At 41.5% G+C, this 23,123-nt stretch overlaps 1 protein-coding gene across 5 annotated transcripts in view; it reads left to right on the top strand.

The window, feature by feature from the left end:
• Nucleotides 1-23,123, top strand: part of LOC137288277 (alpha-mannosidase 2C1-like) — a 50,972-nt gene that overhangs the window by 5,618 nt on the left and 22,231 nt on the right. For 4 of the 5 annotated variants that reach the window (XM_067820755.1, XM_067820754.1, XM_067820756.1 and 1 more), the window contains 17 exons: nucleotides 670-782; nucleotides 1,966-2,094; nucleotides 3,248-3,371; nucleotides 4,832-4,899; nucleotides 7,548-7,710; nucleotides 7,965-8,062; nucleotides 8,722-8,813; nucleotides 9,006-9,109; nucleotides 9,720-9,830; nucleotides 10,954-11,046; nucleotides 11,761-11,877; nucleotides 14,275-14,370; nucleotides 14,757-14,848; nucleotides 15,674-15,727; nucleotides 16,603-16,726; nucleotides 18,112-18,294; nucleotides 21,283-21,313. In XM_067820755.1, the coding sequence (XP_067676856.1) occupies nucleotides 670-782; nucleotides 1,966-2,094; nucleotides 3,248-3,371; nucleotides 4,832-4,899; nucleotides 7,548-7,710; nucleotides 7,965-8,062; nucleotides 8,722-8,813; nucleotides 9,006-9,109; nucleotides 9,720-9,830; nucleotides 10,954-11,046; nucleotides 11,761-11,877; nucleotides 14,275-14,370; nucleotides 14,757-14,848; nucleotides 15,674-15,727; nucleotides 16,603-16,726; nucleotides 18,112-18,294; nucleotides 21,283-21,313 (1,792 nt within the window). Of the gene's footprint in view, nucleotides 1-669; nucleotides 783-1,965; nucleotides 2,095-3,247; nucleotides 3,372-4,831; nucleotides 4,900-7,547; nucleotides 7,711-7,964; nucleotides 8,063-8,721; nucleotides 8,814-9,005; nucleotides 9,110-9,719; nucleotides 9,831-10,953; nucleotides 11,047-11,760; nucleotides 11,878-14,274; nucleotides 14,371-14,756; nucleotides 14,849-15,673; nucleotides 15,728-16,602; nucleotides 16,727-18,111; nucleotides 18,295-21,282; nucleotides 21,314-23,123 lie in introns of those variants that run through there. The other variant, XM_067820758.1, reaches the window with a different exon arrangement.

The following is a 23,123-nucleotide window of genomic DNA, read 5'->3' as shown; positions in this document are numbered from 1 at the left end:
ATAAACATACACATGTTATGATGCAGGTTTTCAATACTGGTGATACAAGACTAAACCAAATAACCTAATGGATGAGCTACATCCACATGTGCCCATTTAACTAGATTAAAAAATCTATTGTTTGATTCAGATCATTGATTTACACGTTGCCATCTTAAATAATTTACCTTGAACGCTTCTGTGACCTGTCCGTTCCATGATCAATTGTTCTGAAGTTCCTGAATCGTTTACATCACTAATATCTGAATATAAAGTTAAATCCATGCTTTAAGTCGCCTCTTCGCCCAAAACTTCAGTTAAAAGAAGTCTCGATCATTTGCAGACCGTAGCCATGTAGCCGAAAAATTGCTGAGTGCGGCTTAAAACTAAATTCACTCACTCACTGTGACTTGACTGTGTGATCAGCTGATCAGTCACCTGTTTTCAAGACCTAGTCCGCTGTAGTAAAGAACTTTTCCTGATTTAGAGAAGCGGGGGCATGCACTCACGAATTAAACCCGAACTTCCGGGTTCTTATGTTGATGGGGTACCCGAGTGTTTGATATAAAAATAAATAAAAAAAATATGAAACTGAAAATAAAAAAATAACACTCCAGAAGAAAGGTTTTCAACAAAATGTAGTCCAGCAAGCCGAAACAAATCTGTTTAAAGGTTATATTTTTACTTTAGAACCCGAAGATACCTATGGATCAAATCCCTTTCAAGCACAGAGACTGCCAGCTGGTTAGAATAAAGAGGTTTCTCTGCCATAACACCATTGATGGACTTTGTTTGACCTCCAAGTAAGTATGTCGTTCAGTTTCATGTTTTCATTTTTAAAAATAATCTGACGTCCATCACAATGTTCAGTCAAACAAATATGTAGGAATGGCTGATTGCGAGAACAAAGACAAGTATCTGGCAAAGGCAAGTATCTGGCGTATTCAATAGGTTGGGCCATGCAAATTAATGACTCCTTAATGGTGATTGATTTTGCGCCGCGTTTTGCAATATTCCAATATTAAGACATGGGATTCCTGAAATAGGCTTCACACATTGTACCCATATGGGGAATCAAACCCGGGCCTTCGGCGTGACTAGTGGACACTTCACCGCCCCACCCCACAAAAGTACTGACAAGAAGCTTACGGATTTTACAAAATCAGCAAACGCACTGTCATGAGACTGAGAGAGTGAGCTGAGTTTTACGCCGCTTTTAGCAATGTGCCAGCAATGTCGCGCGGGGGATACCAGAAATGGGCTTCGCAAATCGTACATATACGGGAGTCGAACCCATGCCTCGGCGTGATGAGCATGTACTTTAAGAACATGGCGACCCAAGAACCCGTGCTGTGACAAGAGTGCCATTCTCTTCCAGAGGTTACTTGTCATACGACCCTTTCATGGTGCGAGTGTTCAGAATTTGTGATTGGCTGAAATCAGATTTAGTTGTGCAGTTAGTGACGTTGTTTCAAAAGTAAAAAGTGATCATTCGTAAGACCTCGGAAACATCCGTATGCTTCGAGAAAACGAGAACCTCTTCCCCAGCGCGATGCGCAAATGTTTCAAGACAGAACTCAGTCATGTTATATTTGTGTGTCCACATTTGTTTGCATTAGTGAAGGTGGATCTAAGTTGACGTATCACGAGTTCTGATTGGATAGAAAGAAATGAGATAAATCATGTTGCGACTTTTTCCAGCAGGGGGTTTTACGAGAACCGGGAAATATGGTCTCATTAGAACAGAGGTTCATGGCAAGATATGACAAGTAACCTGAGTCCGAGTAAACTGAGTAGACTGTGGGTCTGCCTGAAGCTGTAGGGATCTAGACTGACCATATTTTCTAGACTTACATGGAGCTTTTTGACCATACTTGCATGGCAGACTATTATGTGACAGCGTCCAATTGGTCCTGAAGAAAATATGGCACTGTCACAATCAAAGTGCAAGTATCAGTTTGATCAGTTTTGTTTTTCTCATTAAAGGCTATATCCACGAAGGGAGGCAGTGTACCACATTGCTCATGCGCAAGCAGCAGACGACACGGTTACTTTCGCCCAAGCCGTGAATCTGTCCTATGACGAGGTCAAGGTTGGTCAAGCGTTTGGACCTCTGTAAGTTTATATTTACGACGTAAGATCGCCATCGTAGCGCTACGACTGTCGTAAGCTTATCTTAAAGTATGGGAATTACGATCACCTTAGCGCTGCGATCGCTTTTTGGAATGGGACTCTGGGCCTAGTTTGTCGAAGCTCTCATTGGCTCGGATAGTCGTAAGTTACTGCTAATGTACAGCACTTACGACTATCGTAACGCTAACGATCATAGAATATCTAGATGATGTTCTATATTCTACGATATATACATACATACATACATACATACATACATACATATATATATATATATATATATATATATATATATATATATATATATATATATATATATATATATATATATATATATATATATATATATATATATATATATATATATATTGTGTTGCAAAGATATAATTTCCCATTTGAAGCATCCTAATCTAATTCCGGACTCGAATATTAAATTTCCAATGCGGGATCGGGTGGTCAGGCTCGCTGATATGGCTGACACATGTCACTGGTTCCCAGCTGCGCAGATCGATGCTCATGGAATAATGATGAATGCGGCGTACAACCTAACTCACTCACTCACTCACTCACTTACTGTCGCAGTAGTGCTAGTGGTCTTGTCGCTCTGAGCGAGCGAGCGAGTTTAGTTCTACGCCACACTCAGAAATATTCCTGCCATATGGCGGCGGTCTGTGCAATATGAGTCTGGACCAGACAATCCAGTGATCAATATCATGAACACCGATCTACGATTTCTGGACTCGATGACAAGTGTCAGCCAAGTCAGCGGGCCTGTACAATCGATCCTCAAACGACAAGCGTGGGTTTCTGAAGATCAGTTCTAAGGCTGATATTTACTGTTAACCACTGTGGAGGTAGAGCTGGGACAACCGAAGATGTCTTTTTAGACTGCATTAATCTTTTGATATCACTCATTAAGGACAACCAAAGATATTCTTTTAGACTGTATTAACCTTTCTATATCACGCATTAGGGACAACTGAGGGATATCCTTTTAGATTGCACTAACCTTTCTATATCGCTCATTAGTGACAACCAAAGATATCCTTTTAGATTGTATGAACCTTTCTATATCGCCCATTAGTGACAACCGAAGATATCCTTTTAGACTGCATTGACCTTTCTATAATTCCAGGTGGTCTAAACATTGGTTTCGACTCCATGTCAAGATACCAGAAAGCTGGTCCGGAGAGGAAGTGAGGCTGGTGTGGAATTCTGAGTCAGAATGTCAAGTTTGGGTGGAGGGAAAACCACGCCAAGTAAGTCTACTTATGACAGTCGAACACTTGGCCATGGCGACCCGTGAAGATCCTGGTCTGAACTGATCTTCTTTTGTCCATGCTTGTCGTGAGAGGCGACCAGTGGGATAGGGTCAACTCGCGGACATGGTTGAAACATCATATCCCAATTGCTATGCTCATGTTGTTGATCACTGGATTGTCTATTGATATAGCTGGAATATTGCTGAGCGCGACATAAAACTAAGCTTACTTACCCACTGAACACCTGGTAGGGTTGAGTAGCCTACTGGCGAAAGCGCTTCCTCGTCACGTCGAATACCCGCTCCATATGTCCACGTGGAAACACTATGTGAAACCCATTTTCGTTCTTACGGTGTTGTGCGATATTGCTACACTATAAAAGCGACGGAAGCTCGTTGGATAATTGTTTTATCTTGAACCAGTAAATGTTTTATGTATTGGAAATCGGAGATTGGCATGAAGACGTTGACTATAGTGCTTCGCCACCATCATTGTATCGTGAAAGTAACGGCAGGGAAGCACAGCCAGTCTAAGTAAATTTATCTTACCTCACACATGAATGTCGCTTTCTGATTGGCTAAGCGCTATTCTGTTCTTTTCAATGCACCCCGCTTACATGCGATGTATTTTTTTCAGTGAACACCGCTCGGAATTCCGAACTCTTCTGACGAAAATTACTCTCACTCTCACGAAAATTACCGATATTTTGCGATTGAACATGGATAGCGGGGAGATAACTCTAAAACTGTTTACCTTGTGTCGTCTGCAAAATGGCGATTTACCTCGCATTGAACAGAAGTGCTTCAAACAGTTCAAAATTAATATTCAGGTGTTTAGTAAGATAAATACGTTGTTCCCAGGTCCCTCGGGACCATGGGCTCATGTACCCTCGAGGTTTGTTTATGTTCCCCGAGCTCTCGAGGTACAAACCTCAAGGGTACATGAGCCCATGGCCCCTGAGGGACCAGTGAACAACTTATGTAACGTATAACACTGGGACTAAGTTTATTTAGACTGTACCGTACTAGTGGCCAAACGTTCGCTCATCACGCCGTTCGATTCTTCACATGGTTTAGTGAGTAAGTTTAGTTTTACGCCACACTCATAAATATTCCAGCAGTATGACACCGGTCTGTAACTAACAGAATATGGCAATCCAGTGATCAACAGCATGAACATCGATCTGCGCAGTTGGGAACCCATGGCATATCTTAGCCAAATCAACGATCATGTTAGTCGCCTTTTGCAACAAGCGTAGTCGCCTTTTATGGCAAGCGTGGCTTGCTGAAGGCATATTCCTCCGCGGACCTTCACAGGTTACCTCACATGAGTACAGTATGTCAGGCATTTTCTGGTGTCCCCTGTTGTGAAAATACTGGAATATCGCTAAAAGCGGCGTAAAACCATTTCTCCCTCAGTAACTAGCTTGTTACAGCCTTCATGTCTTTGTCTTTCAGGGTTTAAGTTGTAGGAAGGAGAGATATGACTACACCATTACATCCTGTGTCGATGCGGGAGCCTTAGAGTGAGTTTTTAATGATCGGTTTTAGTTTCATGTTTAAGGTCGCAGTGAAACGATTGTAAGATGAATTTTTTCCGACATGTTTTAGTGATCGACAACTATACTCACATTGCAAAGAAAGTACATACCAGGTGCTTGTGGAATATTTCTTCTAAATATTATGAGTACTTTGCGTTTGACTCTCATGCTATTAGGCGGTCTGATAGCTCTACATATGGATACAGTGAAGAATATCTGGCGTTCATCGCTATATTGTAGGAGTATTGCTAAATGCGGCGTATAACTACACTCGCTCAATCACTGTCAAGCCACAAGCATTATGTATCTGTTGCGACAGATGTCATACGCAACGTCTGTGGCGCGATAGCTCATGTTCCTCGCCCTACGTAGATCTTGACTAGCCAATCCATGTTGACATGTTCATGACCTGCCCAGAGGCGGTGAGTAGCCTGGTAGTTCAAGCGTTGCCTCGTCACACCAAAGGTCCAGTTTCCATCCTGTCAGTGAGTTTAGTTTTACGCCGCACTCAGTAATGTTCCAGCTATATGGCGGTGGTCTGTAAATAATCGCGTATGGACCAGACAGTCCAGTGATCAACAGCATGAGCATCGATCTGCGCAGTTGGGAACCGATGACACGTGTCAACCAAGTCAGCGAGCCTGACCACCCGATCCCTTTAGTCACCCCTTACGACAAACATATTCCCATATTATAGCAAGCATGCATGGGTTGCTGAAGACCTATTCTACCCTTCACGGGTCCTGTGGGTACAATGTGTGACGCCTATATCTGGTTTCTGATATTGCTGGAATATTGATAACAGCGGCGTAAAGCCATATTCACACACTCACGGCATGCCTCGATCGACAGGTTGGGATGCCTACAGCAAGCTTTATCACAATGGTTTTGCTGTGATAACACAATGCAGTTGACGCTGATGACGTCACTGTTTGCTTCCGATTGAGATCTTCATCCTGCACGTATGTCTGTTCAGCCTCAGTAGCCTGCAGCGTGGTCCTCTGGGTGTGTGGCGCCTGCACTAACGCTCCGACACTGATTAGGAATATAAGTACCAAATTCATTTTATAGAACTGCATATGTGCGTGTATATTTGTACATTGATCATTTGATTCACCAAATTTATAATAATCATAAACATTTCTGAATGATATTTGTGTATATGTTAACTGTTTCGTGTTGTTTTGTAGAGGCTAAATATCAGAATGACAAACTCTAACTGTCATTAACATCATTCAAATAGAACTAAACGCTGTGCCTTGTAATTTCACAAGACGATCGAAAAATATATCCGAAGAATATATCCTACCCTAAACGATGGATGACACGTGGCACAATGGCCCCAATTTTTCTGAAGTGAAGATGATAACTATTAGGCATGAGGCAGTGGTTGCCTGGGACAGTGTCGGAGCGTAGCGCAGGCGCAACAGACCCAGGGAACCAGGCTGCATTGCCTGATGAAAGTCTGCCATGTATAGCCAAACCTTCTGGCAATATCCGCCATTACGACATTCTATTGTCACGTTCTCGGCGTGCTTCTGATAATCTTGGTATATATAGTTTGCCTTTATTCGATTACCACGAATATTCTCAGTCGTTTTGTTGGCGCATGACATGCACGTGCGATAGCACAAACAATGATGTGTATGATATATCACGCACAGATCTCTGAAGGTTGCCTTTGGTGTTTACAACACGTACATAATTTTTATGACGTGTAATGAAAACACTTTGCAAAATATAACGTCGTGTTTTTGAGAAAATCCCCAAACACCTTGTCCTAGAGTTTCCAGCCTCCCTTAGCGCTAGTAGTGCCGTAAGTGCCATATACTACCATTAACTTGCGGGTATTTTAGTGCTAACAGAGCTTCGAAACTCTACTTTCTACTTTTCGTCAGTCTAGCAGTATTCAGTAGTAGTGTCGGCACAATATCACAATTTTCTACCTCCAAAGGAGTTAGTAGTTATTCGTAAGGAGGACTCCAAGGGTATATCTCTGTTATTGCTCGAAATAATGTTCGCCCGGTAGAGGGTCGAGAGTCAAATTATTGCAACGTTGCATTAATTCTTTTTGTTTTAATATTGTTTTCTTATTCCGTCATTTTCTTTAATAATAATGTGGCACCTTCCCCGAGGACTGGTGGTTAGTATTTTTAAGAGAAATGCATTATTCATTGTTTGAATGACGTGAAATGTGAATTTGCCTTTAACCTTCTCACATTTGCAAGTAAACGAGAATGGTTGGGTTCTTTTGGATTGTTAAGCACTTACTGAAACCAGGATCCAGGAGTATCTAGTTTGTGATACCACAGTAAATATGGGGAAATTGCAAATTATCGATCTTCAAGCCAAATTAACCGAAAAAAGAAGCAAAAGCGAATTCATGTTACTTGATCACAAAAGCGATGAAAAATCAATATGGACAGTGGTGATAAAATGTAAGTTTGGTAAACGCTCCAGACAGGAAAGACTTCAAAGAAATATATAAAAATTATTTTGAAGTTGCGTGTAAAACATTATCCTGTCCCTTACGACATTCCCGACCATCTGTAACGGTACTCTAGACTTCCCAAAGGATGTGATGTACATGAGCTGAGATATCTCTTAGACGTCGGAATATGTGTTTGTTTCAGTCATATCATCTACATCGAGATGTCGGTCAACGGCGTTTTCTACAATTTTAACGAAGCACCCCCTGATTTCAAAGCAACGTTGACTACCGCCGAAATCCGGGTATTTGACCGACATGTATTCAACGTTTCCATGGATTTGCAAGTGTTGTACGAAATGGCAAAGGTACTGAAACATATGATAAACCTATCAGTTTAAATTCTCTTAGGATTGAGGAATAAAAGATTTGTACTGTGGACAAGTATTTGACCAGCCGCTTGTGGACAGTAATCCGCTTCAAGGTTTTCACGGAGGTCGATCGATCGATCGATCGATCGAGAGAGAGAGATCAAGAGAGATCGAGAAAGAGAGAGAGAGAGAGAGAGAGAGAGATCGACAGAGAGAGAGAGAGATCGATGCATTTTCATTTCTTGTTACAGGATCTCCCGAGTGATAGCTGTATGTCTGAGCATGCGCTGCGTGCTGCTAATGACCTCATCAATGCGTGTGTGCTTGGAACCAGAGACGCCTTCGAAATGTTGGTTATATGATTTTTATGCTGAATAGTGTAGATAATGTAATGCTGATGTAAAGTGAATGAGTTTAATTTTACGCCGCACTCAGCAATATTTCGGCTGTATGGTCTGTGAAACATCGAAAAGGTGCTAAAAGCGGCGTAAAACCAAACTCTCTTAGGCAGAATCTCAGTTCTTGAAAAGCGTGCAGCAATTCATGCTTGCCATAAAAAGGTGACAATGTTTGTCGTAAGATCGGGTGGGATCGGGTGGTCAGGCTGGCTGCCTTGGTTGACACATGTCCTCGGTTCCCAATTGCGCAGATCGATGCTAATGCAGTTAGGTGGCCTAGTGGTAAAGCGTTCGCTCAGACCCAGGTTCGATTCCCCACGTGGGCACAATGTTTGAAGCCCATTTCTTGTGTCCCCCGCCGTGATATTGCTGAAATATTGCTCAGAGCGGCGTAAAACCAAACTCTTTTCGTGCAGAGTGACGGTCAAGAAACCAATGTCATTGTGGGATCGAATCTCAATTCGTACATGTTATTACCAAACCCATGCCCAAACTGAAAATTTCAGTAACCTGCATCCAGACGTTTTCAATAGTTTTTCAGCTCAACTCACCAATATTTACACATTTGAATTTATACTATTATACATTATTCTTTGGTACGTTAATTCAGGGCACGATCACTGGCAAGTCATGTACTGTCTATGACACATGGAACGGCAAGTCATCATATTCACGCTGTGGGATACGCTAATATTGATTCAGGTATTTATGCTTGCTCAGAGAAAACTCTAACACGTACACGTGCATAAACGCATAATCCTCTTTATGCCATGTTAATATGTTGAGTTTGACGCCTGGTTTTCGATTGTATTGACAACTCCTCACTCAAAAAAACCTCCTCCCTCATATGACCATAGACTACATTTGCGATATACACGTGAAACATATTTTCAGCGTGGTTGTGGCCTTGCCGGAAGACTCCGATGAAAAGCGTCTGCAGTTGGTCGACAGCGTTGAATCTGATGGAGAAGTATCCGTTAAAGTTGGCCTTTACTCAGGTGAAAATGATCACATTTGACCACAAAACATTTGACGTACATGAGTGAGTGAATTTAGTTTTATGAATCTTATCGTACTATCGCAGTAATGTCACGGCGGAACACACCAGAAATGAGGTACACACTTTGTACCCATGTGGGGAATCGAACCCGGATCTTCGACGGATCATTTGGTTAACCCACTGCAATCTTGAAGAATATGACGACGAAAGGATACTCCGAAACGACAGTCTCCCATGTCACAAACACGACAGGAATTCGTTATGTATTGTCAGGGTAAACAGATAGCCTATATAAATCTATGATACCACTGCTTACTTTAGAATGGGTAAGCGTCATTAAAGGACCGGGGTCGAATACCCTCATGGTTACATTGTCTGAAGCTAATTTCAAATGCCCCCTGCCTCGACAGGATGGAATACTGTGAAAGGCGGTGTTAAACCATACTCGCATCACAAAAAGTGACGTAAGATCTATTTCGTTTCGCTCTCTCAGTGGGTAAAACATCGCGCTTGTTTTCATAAATATTCAGCAATGAATGCAATCGTTGAAACTCAACTATTGTTCTCAATATCTTTTTCGTAATAATTTGATTTGAATTTGTTTTCAGCCACAGCAGTTACAGTGGGTTAAAGAAAAGTACCCGGACTTTTACAACAGGGTGAAGTATTTTATCAGCACCGGACAGCTCATTCCAGTTGGCGCTGCCTGGGTTGAAATGGTCAGTGCCAAGTTTCACTCCCACATGGGACCCGTGAAGGTCCAGGGAAGAATAGGCCTTCAGCAAAATATTCTTTGTAAGCCTGCTTCAAGGAAGGATCTCCTGGTGGTCAGGCTGTTAACTTGACTGAAAAAGGTCATCGTATTCCAGCTGAGTAGAGAGATGCTTATGCTACTGATCAATGGACGGTCTGATCCAGCCTCGATTATTTACAGACATTCGTCATTTAACTGGACTATTGATGAGTGAGGTAGTTTGGCCTGTATACCCCAAACAATCGGTATTTTATACCGTTGGGGCATAACTTGCACGTGCTAATTTAAAAATCGTGATTTTCATTATATCTCAAGAAGACCATCTTAAAAGATATATGTGGTGTGCGAGATTAATGAAAACTATAATTGCGTTGAATAGCATACCACTTTTAGGTTCTTTTCTTTTCAATGATAAAACAAAATGAATAGAAAAAAAACCAACCAAACAAAAAACACCATGTGTGTAGGTTCTTCGACATCAGTTCATATAAGTGCCATCAGCTATTATAGCTTGTTTGCAGTGAGCGGCTTATATACCCAGAATAAAAGTTGAGCGCCAGCCTATTTCAAAATTGAGATGCGATGCCGTGGAAATGTTAGCGAAAGAATTGGGAAGACCAATCCATATTTGGAGAAGGTTCAAGTAGCTGATTCAGGGATCTCATAATCATTTGCATTTAGAATTAGAGAAATATTGTTAAAGATATGACAGTACTACGTTTTAAAGTACACTAGCTATTTCTAGCCTGCTTATACAACATTATCAAAGTTATACTTGTCAAAACTGAAATGTGACCATATAGTATAGAATTGTGGTCATTTCTGATTTTTACTTTTGGAAAGAAGGTAACCGTTGTGAAGAACAGAAGATGCATATTTTCCAAATGCGTACACATCCTGTTTAAAGTAAAAGATAATTTCAATATTAGTTTTGGATCTTTTTTGCACTAAACCAAATTTTTACAGTTGTAGTTTTCGGAGAGGTTTCACAATAAGGCAACCTATATTGACAAAATATACTGCCTGGCGCTTTACATTTTTATGAATATAATTTATATGTCTGATCTAATTATTGATATTAATCACAGGATGCAAACCTCCCGAATGGAGAGTGTCTGTTGCGACAGTGTCTTTATGGACAAAGGTTCCTTCAACACGAGTTTGGTATAAGATGCAAAGACGTAAGTTTGTTTCCTGCTTGTAGATATTTTGTGGACGCCAGTCAGGTCTATTTGATGCATCCTGGTGCAAATAGAACGGGACCTGAACTTTCAATTCAGATAGGAAGTATTAGCGTTACCAAACATTTCAAATATATACGTTATGACTTCACCAGGATTTGTTTTACGGCCTTCAACGGGGTAGGTGCGGGGTAGAATAGGCCTTCAGCAACCCATGCTTGCTATAAAAAGGCGACTAACGGGATCGGGTGGTCAGACTCGCTGACTTGGTTGACACGTAAATCGGTTCCAAATTGCACAGATCGATGCTCATGTGGTCGATCACTGAATTCCGCCAAAGAACACCGCCACATAGTTTCAATATTGCTTAGTGCGGCGTGAAACTACACTCGCTCATTTTACCTGACCAAACTCACCATAGATACCTCAGGGAAGTGTCTTGGGACCAGTGACCTCTGACATCTAAATGTACACCTCACAACACTATCCTGTATGCGCTTCCCATACAGCAATACTGCACGTTAGCAAACATCTCAGCCAGTTTGATGACAATTGATGAGATAGTGCCGCATTTAACTGTTTATTTTACGTTACAGCTTTGATATGAAACACATCAAAATGATATGGAAACATATTTAACATGTGTGCCATGACATGATAATATTGTGTGGCTTGATATGTAAATTGCTTGACAAAAACTGTTTGTTTCCTCAGTTGTGGCTACTCGACAGCTTCGGCTATTCGGCCCAGTTGCCTCAGATCATGAAGCATTGTGACGTCACCAGATTTACTACCATCAAACTCGGCTGGAATTCCGTCAACAAATTTCCGGTATGTTAGTGTGTTCTTCGGCAAGGTCTACGCCGAAGTATCGAACTTTTAGGTGTGTCGCCGTGAAGGCCCGTGGTAGAATAGGCCTTCAGCAACCTATACTTGCCATAAGAGGCGACTATGCTTGTCCCGACTAACGGCATCGAGTGGTCGAACTCGCTGACTTGGTGTACATGTCATCGGTTCCCAGTTGCACAGAACGATGCTCATGCTATTGATCACTGGGTTGTCTGGTCCCGACTCGATTATTTACAGACCGCCGCCGTATAGCTGGAGTATTGCAGAGTGCGGTATAAAACAATACTCACTTACTCCAGTTGTCTCGATGTAATAACTTGCGAATTCGCCATCAGGTTTCGACGGGGTCAGACCTTGTATAAATATCATTCAGTCTCATCATCTTCGGCACAGTCTCGTCATCTTCATGTTAACCACTTGTAAATTATCGAATTTGAACCGGGTAAAACGATAACAATGACAAAATGTCAAAGTCAGACTCCCACTAATAATTAAATAAATCAAAACAAATGAAACAGTTTTACCACTTCTAAAATAGGCTTACAAAAATTTATGACCGCAAGTTCAAACTCTTGCTTTACACAACTTTAAACACTTCAACTAAATTCAATACTTTATGAGGTTTTTGAAATGCATTTAGAAGCTGAACGACCATGAACACATTACGCATTTTAGGTCCTGCTCCTGTGTCAGGTGAATATTGAAGAAGCAAGAATCAGCCGTGAAACGTCGCGTAAAGAATAAAAAGTTGTTGGTCACAAAAGCATAAAAGTAAACTTAGTCTCAGTGTATTTCGTTACACTCCACCACTGAGTCTAACAAAACCTAGTAGAAGGTAGCGTCAGGTAACCTTTGCGCGACCAATGACTGTCCGATCAAACGCGAGACGGTTAAATAAATTTAACCAATCAGACAACGGCTACTTTTTAGTAATCGGAGGGACTTTCAAAATATTCAGATCACTGACACAGGTCTCTCCACAAGCAAAAATCCGCATATAACACATTTATTTCACCTGCAGTATATACGCTTTGGGGTTTCTGTTGACATGGTTACCATTAGCTAATACTTCCGCACGATAACATCCTTGAATATTGCCAAAAATACAATTTTCAGCGACTGTTTACTCACCGTTGTCTTGGTTGTACGTACGCCGTGTGCATCACGCGGAAGCGAGCGTACGCTAAATAGCATTCGGAATCGTTCGTGTACGAACCTTTTCTAGATAAAAAGTTCAAAGGGTATGTGCGAATGTGCACATTCGCGATTTGGTAAGCTGTGTCCTGATTGGTCAATCTCAAAGGTTACCTGACGCCACCTCCCATAAGGTTTTGTTAGACTCAGTAGTTGAGTGTAACGAAAAGACTGAGGATAAGTTTACTTAGACTGCTGTATGCTCACTTTGAAGGGTAATTTTGCTTCAATTGTGATACTGAAGCTAATCTGATGCAACGTTAAAATCCGAAATAATTCAAAATAATAATCCGTTCGGAATAATTCCGGCCTGGAGGCCCAGCGCCGGTTGTTATTGTATCGGGCCGGCAGTTTCAAATGTTTGCAGGCCCTTGTGGCCTCCAGTGAACTATCTGACAATTTTTCTTTTTCAGCTGGAACCTTTCCCATGTTTGTTTTCTTTAGTAGCGTTTTTTGGGAATCATCCATGATCCATCATGTTGCGATAACATACAGTTTCACTCCCTTGTATTTGAGCGATTTGAGCATGGAAATGACAAATCACTGTGCCAAAGGCTTCGGTAATTAGAGAGGGTGTTAGAGAGGGTGGTATGGTGAGGGGTGGGATTTGTGTTCAGTAGAGAACAAAGTTGCTCAGCGTTAGCGGAGGTTTGGAAAATCAGTGCCACACGAATGCCATTCTTCGTCCAGTTGTTTCATCGTTTCTGGAACTGTTACCACATAGTGATCTTTGTCCGCACGAACAATACAAAACTTCCTTGTAGCAACAACGTGTTGCCAGACCCGCAGGTCCCAGGGCACATCCCCAGAAGAACTCCCCTGGGATGACATGGATAGGCGTATAGACAACTGACATATCTTCCAGCCACCCACCAAGGTCTGATCAAGGCCCTCCAAGACGTCATCAGAACTTGCATGATTTCAGTTGTCAGTGATGAAAGTCATTTACATTGAAAGTTGGTTTTGCAACTACACCTCGGCATCTGAGCAACAGAGCAACAGAGCAACTGTCATACTGGTTTCTGTATAACTGTTATGTTACATGTTGATTTCGTTGTGATTTTCTTTTGGACACTGTTTCTCTCATGTATCTTTAATATTTTTAACACTAACATAAACACACACGCACGCAAACACTCAAACACGCATATACATACATGCACTTATCGAGCTGTTATGTTTCAGCACAACACATTTTGGTGGGAGGGGCTCGGTGGACACCGGGTGTTGGCGCACTTTCCTCCCAGCAAGAAGTACCACAATGATGTAACAGTGGCAGAGGTAGGTTCTATTTACTTTGACACTTGAAGGTATGGCCCAGTCTGGATAAATACGTTGGTACATTAAGTATTAAATGAACATTTGTTAAACACATAACTTGTGCACAGTACGGTTTCGAGGAAGCCGTGTCTGAAGATTTAGCACTTTGGGGTGCAAACATGCGGTCTTTGCGGGTTCGAAAACCAGATAGAGCCCTCATTACGATATGAGCGCCATGTTAAGACCGTGTGTAGTTGGAAATATTGAAGTGTTTGAGGCCTGCAATACTTAGGTCCTATGTTTTAGAATATTCATAGAATTATCAAGCCTGTTTATACGACCATGTACCAGAAATAATTGTTTGATTCACTACAGGGCTTTCATATACAGTGATATTTTGTGTTTAGATGCTGCAAGTCGAGCGGGAGTTTTCCGAATCTGGCAGGTCAAACTCAAGTCTCTTCCTGTTCGGACACGGGAACGCTGGGATGGGTCCAAGGTGAACAGTACAGGCCATTAGTTTCGTGATTTATTTCCATTTTTACCTTTGGCCGTGGAGTTCGCTGCCTCCAGTCCAGTTTTCAACCTTGCCCTGCTCGGATAGAATTACTTGCCTTGATCGTGGCGCCACCACTGGCAATTACACGTTACGCCCCTTTCATGAACCTCCAAGACAGATTCCATGATACTGTCCGTACAGTAACATCTCTTTTGTATTTGCTTTATACAAACTTGCGTCGACAATCAAACTGTTTATTGTTATAACACTGGACCTCACATACATCTACTGACATGCTGCAACTCAAATACTGACGAGTGAGTGAGTGATTTACTTTTACCTCGCTTTTAGCAATATTACAGCAATACCACGGCAAGGGACACGAAAAAGAGGCTTTACGCGATATATCCATGTGCTGACTCGAATCCCGGTTCCCGTCACGAAATACGTTCGTACAACCATCCAAAATTCACTCTGTGCCCCAGAAGATCCGGGTTAGAATTGATCCTCGGCAACCCATGCTTGTCTTGAGAGGGCGACCAACGAAATTCAGTGGTCAGAAATTTGCGTAGATCGATGCTCCTGAAATTCCGGCATTGAATGAGAAAAACAAAATTCACTCCAACGCCTACTCAACCTCTCGCCTACCCAAGCACTCACTCACTCACTCACTCACTCACTCACTCACTCACTCACTCACGGTGCCATATGACATCAGCCATTAATGAAATTGAAACTGCAACAATTAACAATGCCATTGTCTCGTCTTATCTACCTTGCTTCCTCACTACACACGATGTCACATCATCATGATGTATATTTCAGAGAAGAAATGTTGGAAAAACTGCAGAGGCTGAAAAACCTGAATGGACTCCCTGGGTAATATATATTACATATTCACACATATCTAGTTCATGCTATGTATGAATTAAAATAAAACGATATATGATTAATCTCTTGCGTTAGTGTTTACGATTAGAGCTTGTCCTTGGTCCATTGTTTATTCAAGGATTTGTTCATGATATCTCTAATTTTGTGGCACTAGAGAACTTGTCATACTGGAGGTTACAAACAAAATTTCGTGCTCAACTCAAGTTCATGCTCAAATTCGTGCTCATGCTCAAATTCACACTCAGCTGAGTTTCGTACTCAAGCAAAGGTTATACAACATTTTGAGCACGTACTCAGCTGAGTACAACTCGAGCTCGGTCTCAGCATGCCCGATGTACTCTTTGATTATGATACAAGCAGCAATTTGGAACTCTTCCGTCAGGAAAGGTAAGAAAAACGACCCGGATGTTGTCATACCGGATCTTTAAAATGACGACATACCTTTCTTTGAAAGAGCACTTGATGGAGAACGCTGCATTTCTGGATAGTATGGAACAGAGGGATTAATTGCCAACTTCAACATTATATAAAGACTTAATTATAAACACTGATTACTATAAAACATGATGAATACATTCCTTAATTTTGACGTTAAAGATTCCCCATTAAGACAAAGAAAGAAATGACAGTATTCAATGTTTATAATGAACTCTAATTCTTGTCGCATCGAACTTTAGCTCACTGTAACCGTAGTTGATAATATGCTGCGACAATACACATCAAGGACCGCACCCAGCAAATAGCTAATTCCGTTTGTTGGTATTGAACGGAGTTTTGTTTATTTAGATAAGTTTTAAACCTTGCCTCCGTTCCAACCACGCTGAGAAGATCCTTTAAGTAATCAACCCTTTGGTTCTGTACAGGATCCAACTGAGTACCCCTGAGGCTTTCTACGAGTCTGTGGAGAGGGACACTACAAGACTGTGCACCTGGGTTGGGGAACTATACTTTGAGAGGCACCAGGGCACCTACACCTCTCAGGCCCAAGTAAGTATGGATGCGCTGATTGACCGAGGTCATTAGAGGATGTCATACAGCGATACAGTCAGACAGAATGACCTAATCACATGTCTTAATGTGACAGTAATACAATCTACCTCACTTTTTAACACAACAAAACCATAAAGTCAGCATTTTAACTTCATGTATGTTAATTAAACGTGTAAGGTAAAATACATTAGTGACACTTAGCCTCGCAATATGTAAGTCTTGTACAGCAGGTACAGTTCTATTAATGTGACCTCGAGTACTGCATTCTAAGGGAGGTTTGGCACAGTTGTCTTCCTTACATTGCAACAATCCAGGCGGAAAAATTACTGCTTTGTTCACATGAAAGAGAAGATGTTCTCGCTTCAACTTTGGTTCCTTTCACAATATCTCTCGGTTTGTAAAATGTGCCTAAATATTTGAACAAAATGAAATCTGAAATCTGTATTAAGCAGAGGTCAATTAAGAATATGTGTATAGTCTGCGGTAAATACATACCGATGAATTTCACTTTAAACACAGAAACACCCCAGTTAACGTGAAATTAAGATCGCGCATCCTCATAATCTTACCCTCAGAATATTATTTAACTTATGATAAAAGACGTTTAACAAACAATCACAGATTGAAATCGTTATTGTGGCTTTGTATTACAGGGGGGTAAGCGCAGTAGTTGGAACAGTGAAACAAATTCACGTAAAGTACGTGATGAGTGTTAACTTACACCAACCCTACGTTTATTCTGTGTCATTCATTCTGCGTAACCGCTTGTAGTACAAACAAATAAAGGGTTTGAAACTACAGTACGTTTTCGCTGCAAATAAACTAAAACCATTAAGTTCCAGAGTGTCAACCCAGCGCGCTTTATCTCCGCAGTATATAACACTGACATCTGTCTCAACGTGGTTCGAACAGTTTAACATTATTTGGCTAAAGAATTGAAACAGCTCAATTACCTGCCATGATATATAATAATACATGCCTGATAATACCCCTGACTTTTAGAATTCGTTATTTCGATATCCGCCCAGATCTATTTAAACCGTTAAGGCCATGATCCCAACCCCTCCAGCAAGACGATGTCGAGAATGTCCTTGCCCTGTTTCATTGGTCACAGGGGCGGTGGGTTAGCCTAGTGGTTAAAGCGTTCGCTCGTCACGCCGAAGACCCGGGTTCCATTCCCCACGTGGGTACAATGTGTGAGGCCCATTTTCTGGTGTCCCCCGCCGTGATATCGCTGGAATATTGCTAAAAGCGGCATAAAACCAAACTCACTCACTCATTGTTCACACGTTCGGTAACAGTAAAATGTTGACATTTTAAGACGTCGATATGACCATAAACAAGTAAGTCGAAACTATATTTAACTTTTCTTTCTACAACAGGTAAAGAAACGCAACAGAAGAGCCGAGTTTCTCCTTCGAGAGATGGACTTTTGGACGTCTGTCGCTGCAGCCACATCCACAAAGGGAGACTATCGTCACCCCGGAAACGAGATGCGCCGGATATGGAAACTTCTGATGCTGAATCAGTTCCATGACGTACTTCCGGGTACATGTCATCCGGAGGTACGTTCAGTGCGTCTGAGGATGTCGGTGCACCTGTTGCGTCCAAATGCATTTACTGTATCCAGAGTAACAAATACACTCCAAGTTCTGATGTCAGAGGGACCATAGCTTTGGTACCATTTACGTTTGGTCGTTGGTTTTATTCCCAGATTTGTTTGAATTACGAACGTTGCTTTGTCTTTTTTAAACATTTAGGGCCCTTGTGGTTAAAACGTGCTCTCATCACACAGACCGAAAAACCGGATCCTATTCCCTACATGGGTACATCGTGTGAAGTCCATTTCAGATGTCCCCGGTAAAACTCACTCACTTTGAACAGTGAATTAAACAGCCTGTGTCAACTTTGGTTTCCCTCTGTAGTTTACCCGTAAGTGGCGACTATGCTTGTCCTCAGAGTCGACTAGCGGGATCGAGTGGTCAGACTCGCTGACTTGGTTGACACATGTTATCGGTTCCCAAGTGCAGATCAATTCTCATGTGGTTGATCACTGGGTTGTCTGGTTCACACTCGATTATTTACAGACCGCCGTCATGTATCTGGAATATTGCTGAGTGCGACGTAAAACTCACTCACTCACTCACTCACTCACTCACTCTAGCTTACCTAACCTGACTGACAGCCAACACCCGAGTCGTAATTTTTATTATGAAAAAATACTGTGGAAGATACGCGTGAAGCTGTAAGTTATAATACAACTACTTTTCAAGAAACATTTGGGCCCTTATATTTCAAGGGAAATCAAACAACCCGCCAAGTTTGTAGGTTGTTTCATCGGATAGATGTCATAAGCGATAACCTACTTCCTATACACACTTGTCGTAATATCAGGATCAGGCGGTCAGGTTCGCTGACTCGTCATCGGTTCCCAGATGCGCAGAAGGATGCTAATGTTGTTGATCACTGGGTTGTCTGGTTCAGACTCGATTATTTAAAGACCACCACCATATAGCTGGAATATTGCTGAGTGCGACGTAAAACTCACCCACTCACTCACTGTAGCTTACCTAACCTGACTGAAAACCAACACTCGGACGTTTCTTGCAACAAGGGCGTGGGATGCCCCCGGTGTGGTTCACTCTCGCTCCGCTGCTTACAATCTTGGAATTTTGATATGTGCCATGAACCTGCATAACGCGTACACATAGGGAAACATGAGTCTCCTGAACCTAGTCAGACAATGACCTACTTTTCAGCCGATCCAAAATAGACACCACAAACAACTCTGGTTACACTGAATTCCAGTTCTTTGTTTCATACGAAAATGATATTTACAAAAGAATTTTAATTTTAAACTTTAATAATACCGTATTTCTATATTTTTGTCAACGTTTCGGCAGCATATCTTAACTAAGAAATCACAGACTGCCCCTGTTTGATGAGGTCGTAAATGATTCACAGTGCATCTGTCTCACTGGTTGCACCTGTTATATGTTTTTTTTTACCGTTATTCGGTGTTGTTCTCTGTAACGCACGTTGAGACTGATATACATTCAGTTCCGTACCAGACCGCCGAAGGTTTCTAGCGGCAGAGAGTCGTTTGAAGATTTCCACGAATTCCAGGTTTTCGATTGTCAGCGCTTGCTATACGACACAGCACTATGTACGACGTGTTTGTAAGGATTAGAAGGAGCGTGGTTTTGCAATATACAACTGCTTAAACGTATCAAATCTTAGTGATTATTTTTTATGTACCCAGTGTGATGAATTTGTCTAAAGATTCTGGACTGGTTATTGTACTAAGTTGCGCAACAGGAAACGAGACTCTTCTGTAATCAATGTTTTGACATGATTTCAATCGACCGTGTGTTTTTTTTTGTTTGTTTGGGTTTTTTTTTAGTTTTTTTTTTATGCTAGCTTATAACATGCACGTACGATTCAAGTCGTGATATTTATTATGAAAAAATACTGTGGAAGATACGCTTGGTGCTGTAAGTTATAATACAACTACTTTTCAAGAAACATTTGGGCCCTTATTTTTCAAGGGAAATCAAACAACCCGCCAAGTTTGTAGGTTGTTTCAGCGATAACCTACTTCCTATACACACTTGTCGTAATATCAGGATCGGGTGGTTAGGTTCGCTGACTTGGTTGACACGTCATCAGTTCCCAGATGCGCAGAAGGATGCTAATGTTGTTGATCACTGGACTGTCTGGTCCAGACGTGATTATTACCAGACCGCCGCCATATGGCTGGAATATTGCTGAGTGCGTGTTAAAGCTCACTGATTTATGCGTCAGAATGGATCTTTAAAAGTGGTATTAACTTAACTGAGGCTTAAATCTAGGCATGTATGTCGCATTAAGTTGTTTACCCTTTATTGAAGAAATTAATATTTTGAATCTAATAAATATGTGCGTAATTGTGTGAAAGCTTTGACTCACAGCTGCGTACTCTTGTTTGGTCTACGTACACAAGATGCCGGGGTCATTCAAGTAGCGGAGAAAGATGCTAATGTTGTTGATCACTGGATTGTCTATGCTTGTTGTAAGAGGCGACTACCATGATCGTTGACTTGGTTGAGACATGTCATGGGTTCCCAACTGTACAGAACGCCGCCACAGAGTGCGGCGTAAAACTAAATTCACTCACTCATCCATTTTACCTGACATAAATCACCATAGATACCTCAGGAAAGTGTCTTGGAACCAGTGACCTCTGACATCTAAATTTACACCACACAACACTATCCTGTATGCGCTTCCCGTACCGCAATACGTCACGTTAGCAAACATCTCAGACGGTAAACCGATTTGATGACAGTTGATGAGAAAGTGCCGCTTTTAATTGTTTGTTTTAATTTTTAGCTAATAACCAAAGCATGGCTTGGATTTTATAAACAGCTGTATTACTAAACGTTTCACCTGATACCTTCTTGCATTAAACAAATGTAACATGTTAACAGGAAACAATATATTTAGGACGAATCGATATTATGTACTTATTGTAGCTTTTCTTTTGCAACTGCGTTCTTTGATTGTTTTTCTAGGTCTACAAGGATTTCCATGCTCATCATGACGGTAAGTACATCGCATTACGCATATGCGTATCACATACACACGTCAGGCTGGGTTTACACTACGACCGTTTTTTTTTTTCATGTGTCGCGTTGTATTGCGTTGCTTTGAGTTATGAACGGCGATTGTTCATTCACACTACATGCGAAATCGCTTTGCCCAACGCCTGCGATTTGTACCAAAATATATTCCAACTGGTTGCTTTCTATTTAATCACTGCATTTGTTCTTTTTATCGTTGAACTTTAAGACTTAGCATCATATCTCGATGCTGTTTTAAAACATAATCATCATTAACGAAACATTAAAAATGTATTAGGCGTGTGATCACATTGTGTAATCACTCACCTCAATTTTTCATCCACGTGGGTCTTCGGGAAAATCCCTGTTGCTCGTGCAAAATATGACGTCATCGATAGGAATTCCCATGCGATTTCCCCTACGTTGCGTCAAAAATAGGTGCAGCACCTATTTCCAACGCGACGCGACGCAACGCAACGCATTGAAAAGTCTGTCTAAGGCTGGGTTTGCACTACGACCGTTTTTTCTCATGTGTCGCGTTGTATTGCGTTGCTTTGAGTTATGAACGGCGATTGTTCATTCACACTACATGCGAAATCGCTTTGCCTAACGCCTACGATTTGTACCAAAATATATTCCAACTGGCTGCTTTCTATTTAATCACTGCATACAAAGTGGGATTTTCTTCTACCAGCTGAATGAGCCGTTCTGTGTCGATTACCCCCCTTGTCTTTCTTGTAGCCATGCTTATAGAACATAAATCAGAATTCATACACAGAAACGTACATATGCAAAATATTACTTCTGTTATATATATTGTTCAAGAATGGCAGTGGTTGAGTATAAACTGTTACTTGATATCAACGAAGCACTCCAAAATGCGTGATAATCACTCACCTCATTTTTTCATCCACGTGGGTCTTCGGGAAAGTCCTTGTTGCTCGTGCAAAATATGACGTCATCGATAGGAATTCCCATGCAATTTCCCTTGCGTTGCGTCAAAAATAGGTGCAGCACGTATTTCCAACGCGACGCGACGCGACGCGACGCGACGCGACGCAACGCAACGCATTGAAAAGTCTGTCGTAGTGTATTGCAATAAATGAAATTACATGATGTGCGTTTTTTGTACGCAACGCATGATACATCGCATCCAAAAACGGTTGTAGTGTAAATCCAGCCTATCACGATCTTTATCTTACCTCACACATGAATGTCGCTTTCTGATTGACTAAGCGCTCTTCTATTATTGTCAATGTACCCCGCTTACAGGCGATGTATTATTTTCAATGTGCACCTCTGGGAATTCCGAACTTCTTTGGTGCTTCATGGTAGTACTTTTTTTGTCTCGAAAAACATTGAATCACGCATGAAGCACGGAAATTACAGATGTTTTTCGATTGAAAATGGATAGAAGGGGGACAACTCTAATTTTTTTCCTTGTGTCGTCTGCAAAACGACGATTCGTCTCGCATCGAACAGAAGTGCTTCAAACAGTTCAAAATTAAAATTCAGGTGTTCGGTAAGATAAATACGGTCACTGGTCCCTCGGGGTCCATGAGTTCATGTACCCGCGAGGTTTGTTTATGTTCACAAACATGGGCCCCTCGTGACCAGTGAACAACTTATTTTGTACACCTACAGGGGCGGTGGATGGCCTGCTAGCTAAAGTGTTTGTTCTCCAGGTCGGGTCTCTCTTCATCACATGGGTACAATGCATGAAACCCATTTCTGGTGTCACTCACCTTGATTTCACTTGAAAATTTGTGAAAGAGGCCCGAACCCACATTTCG

This window comes from Haliotis asinina, chromosome 6 (genome assembly GCF_037392515.1).
Source record: "Haliotis asinina isolate JCU_RB_2024 chromosome 6, JCU_Hal_asi_v2, whole genome shotgun sequence".
In the NCBI taxonomy this organism is placed as follows: Eukaryota; Metazoa; Mollusca; class Gastropoda; order Lepetellida; family Haliotidae; genus Haliotis; species Haliotis asinina.
This window is presented reverse-complemented; position numbering and strand designations above follow the sequence as displayed.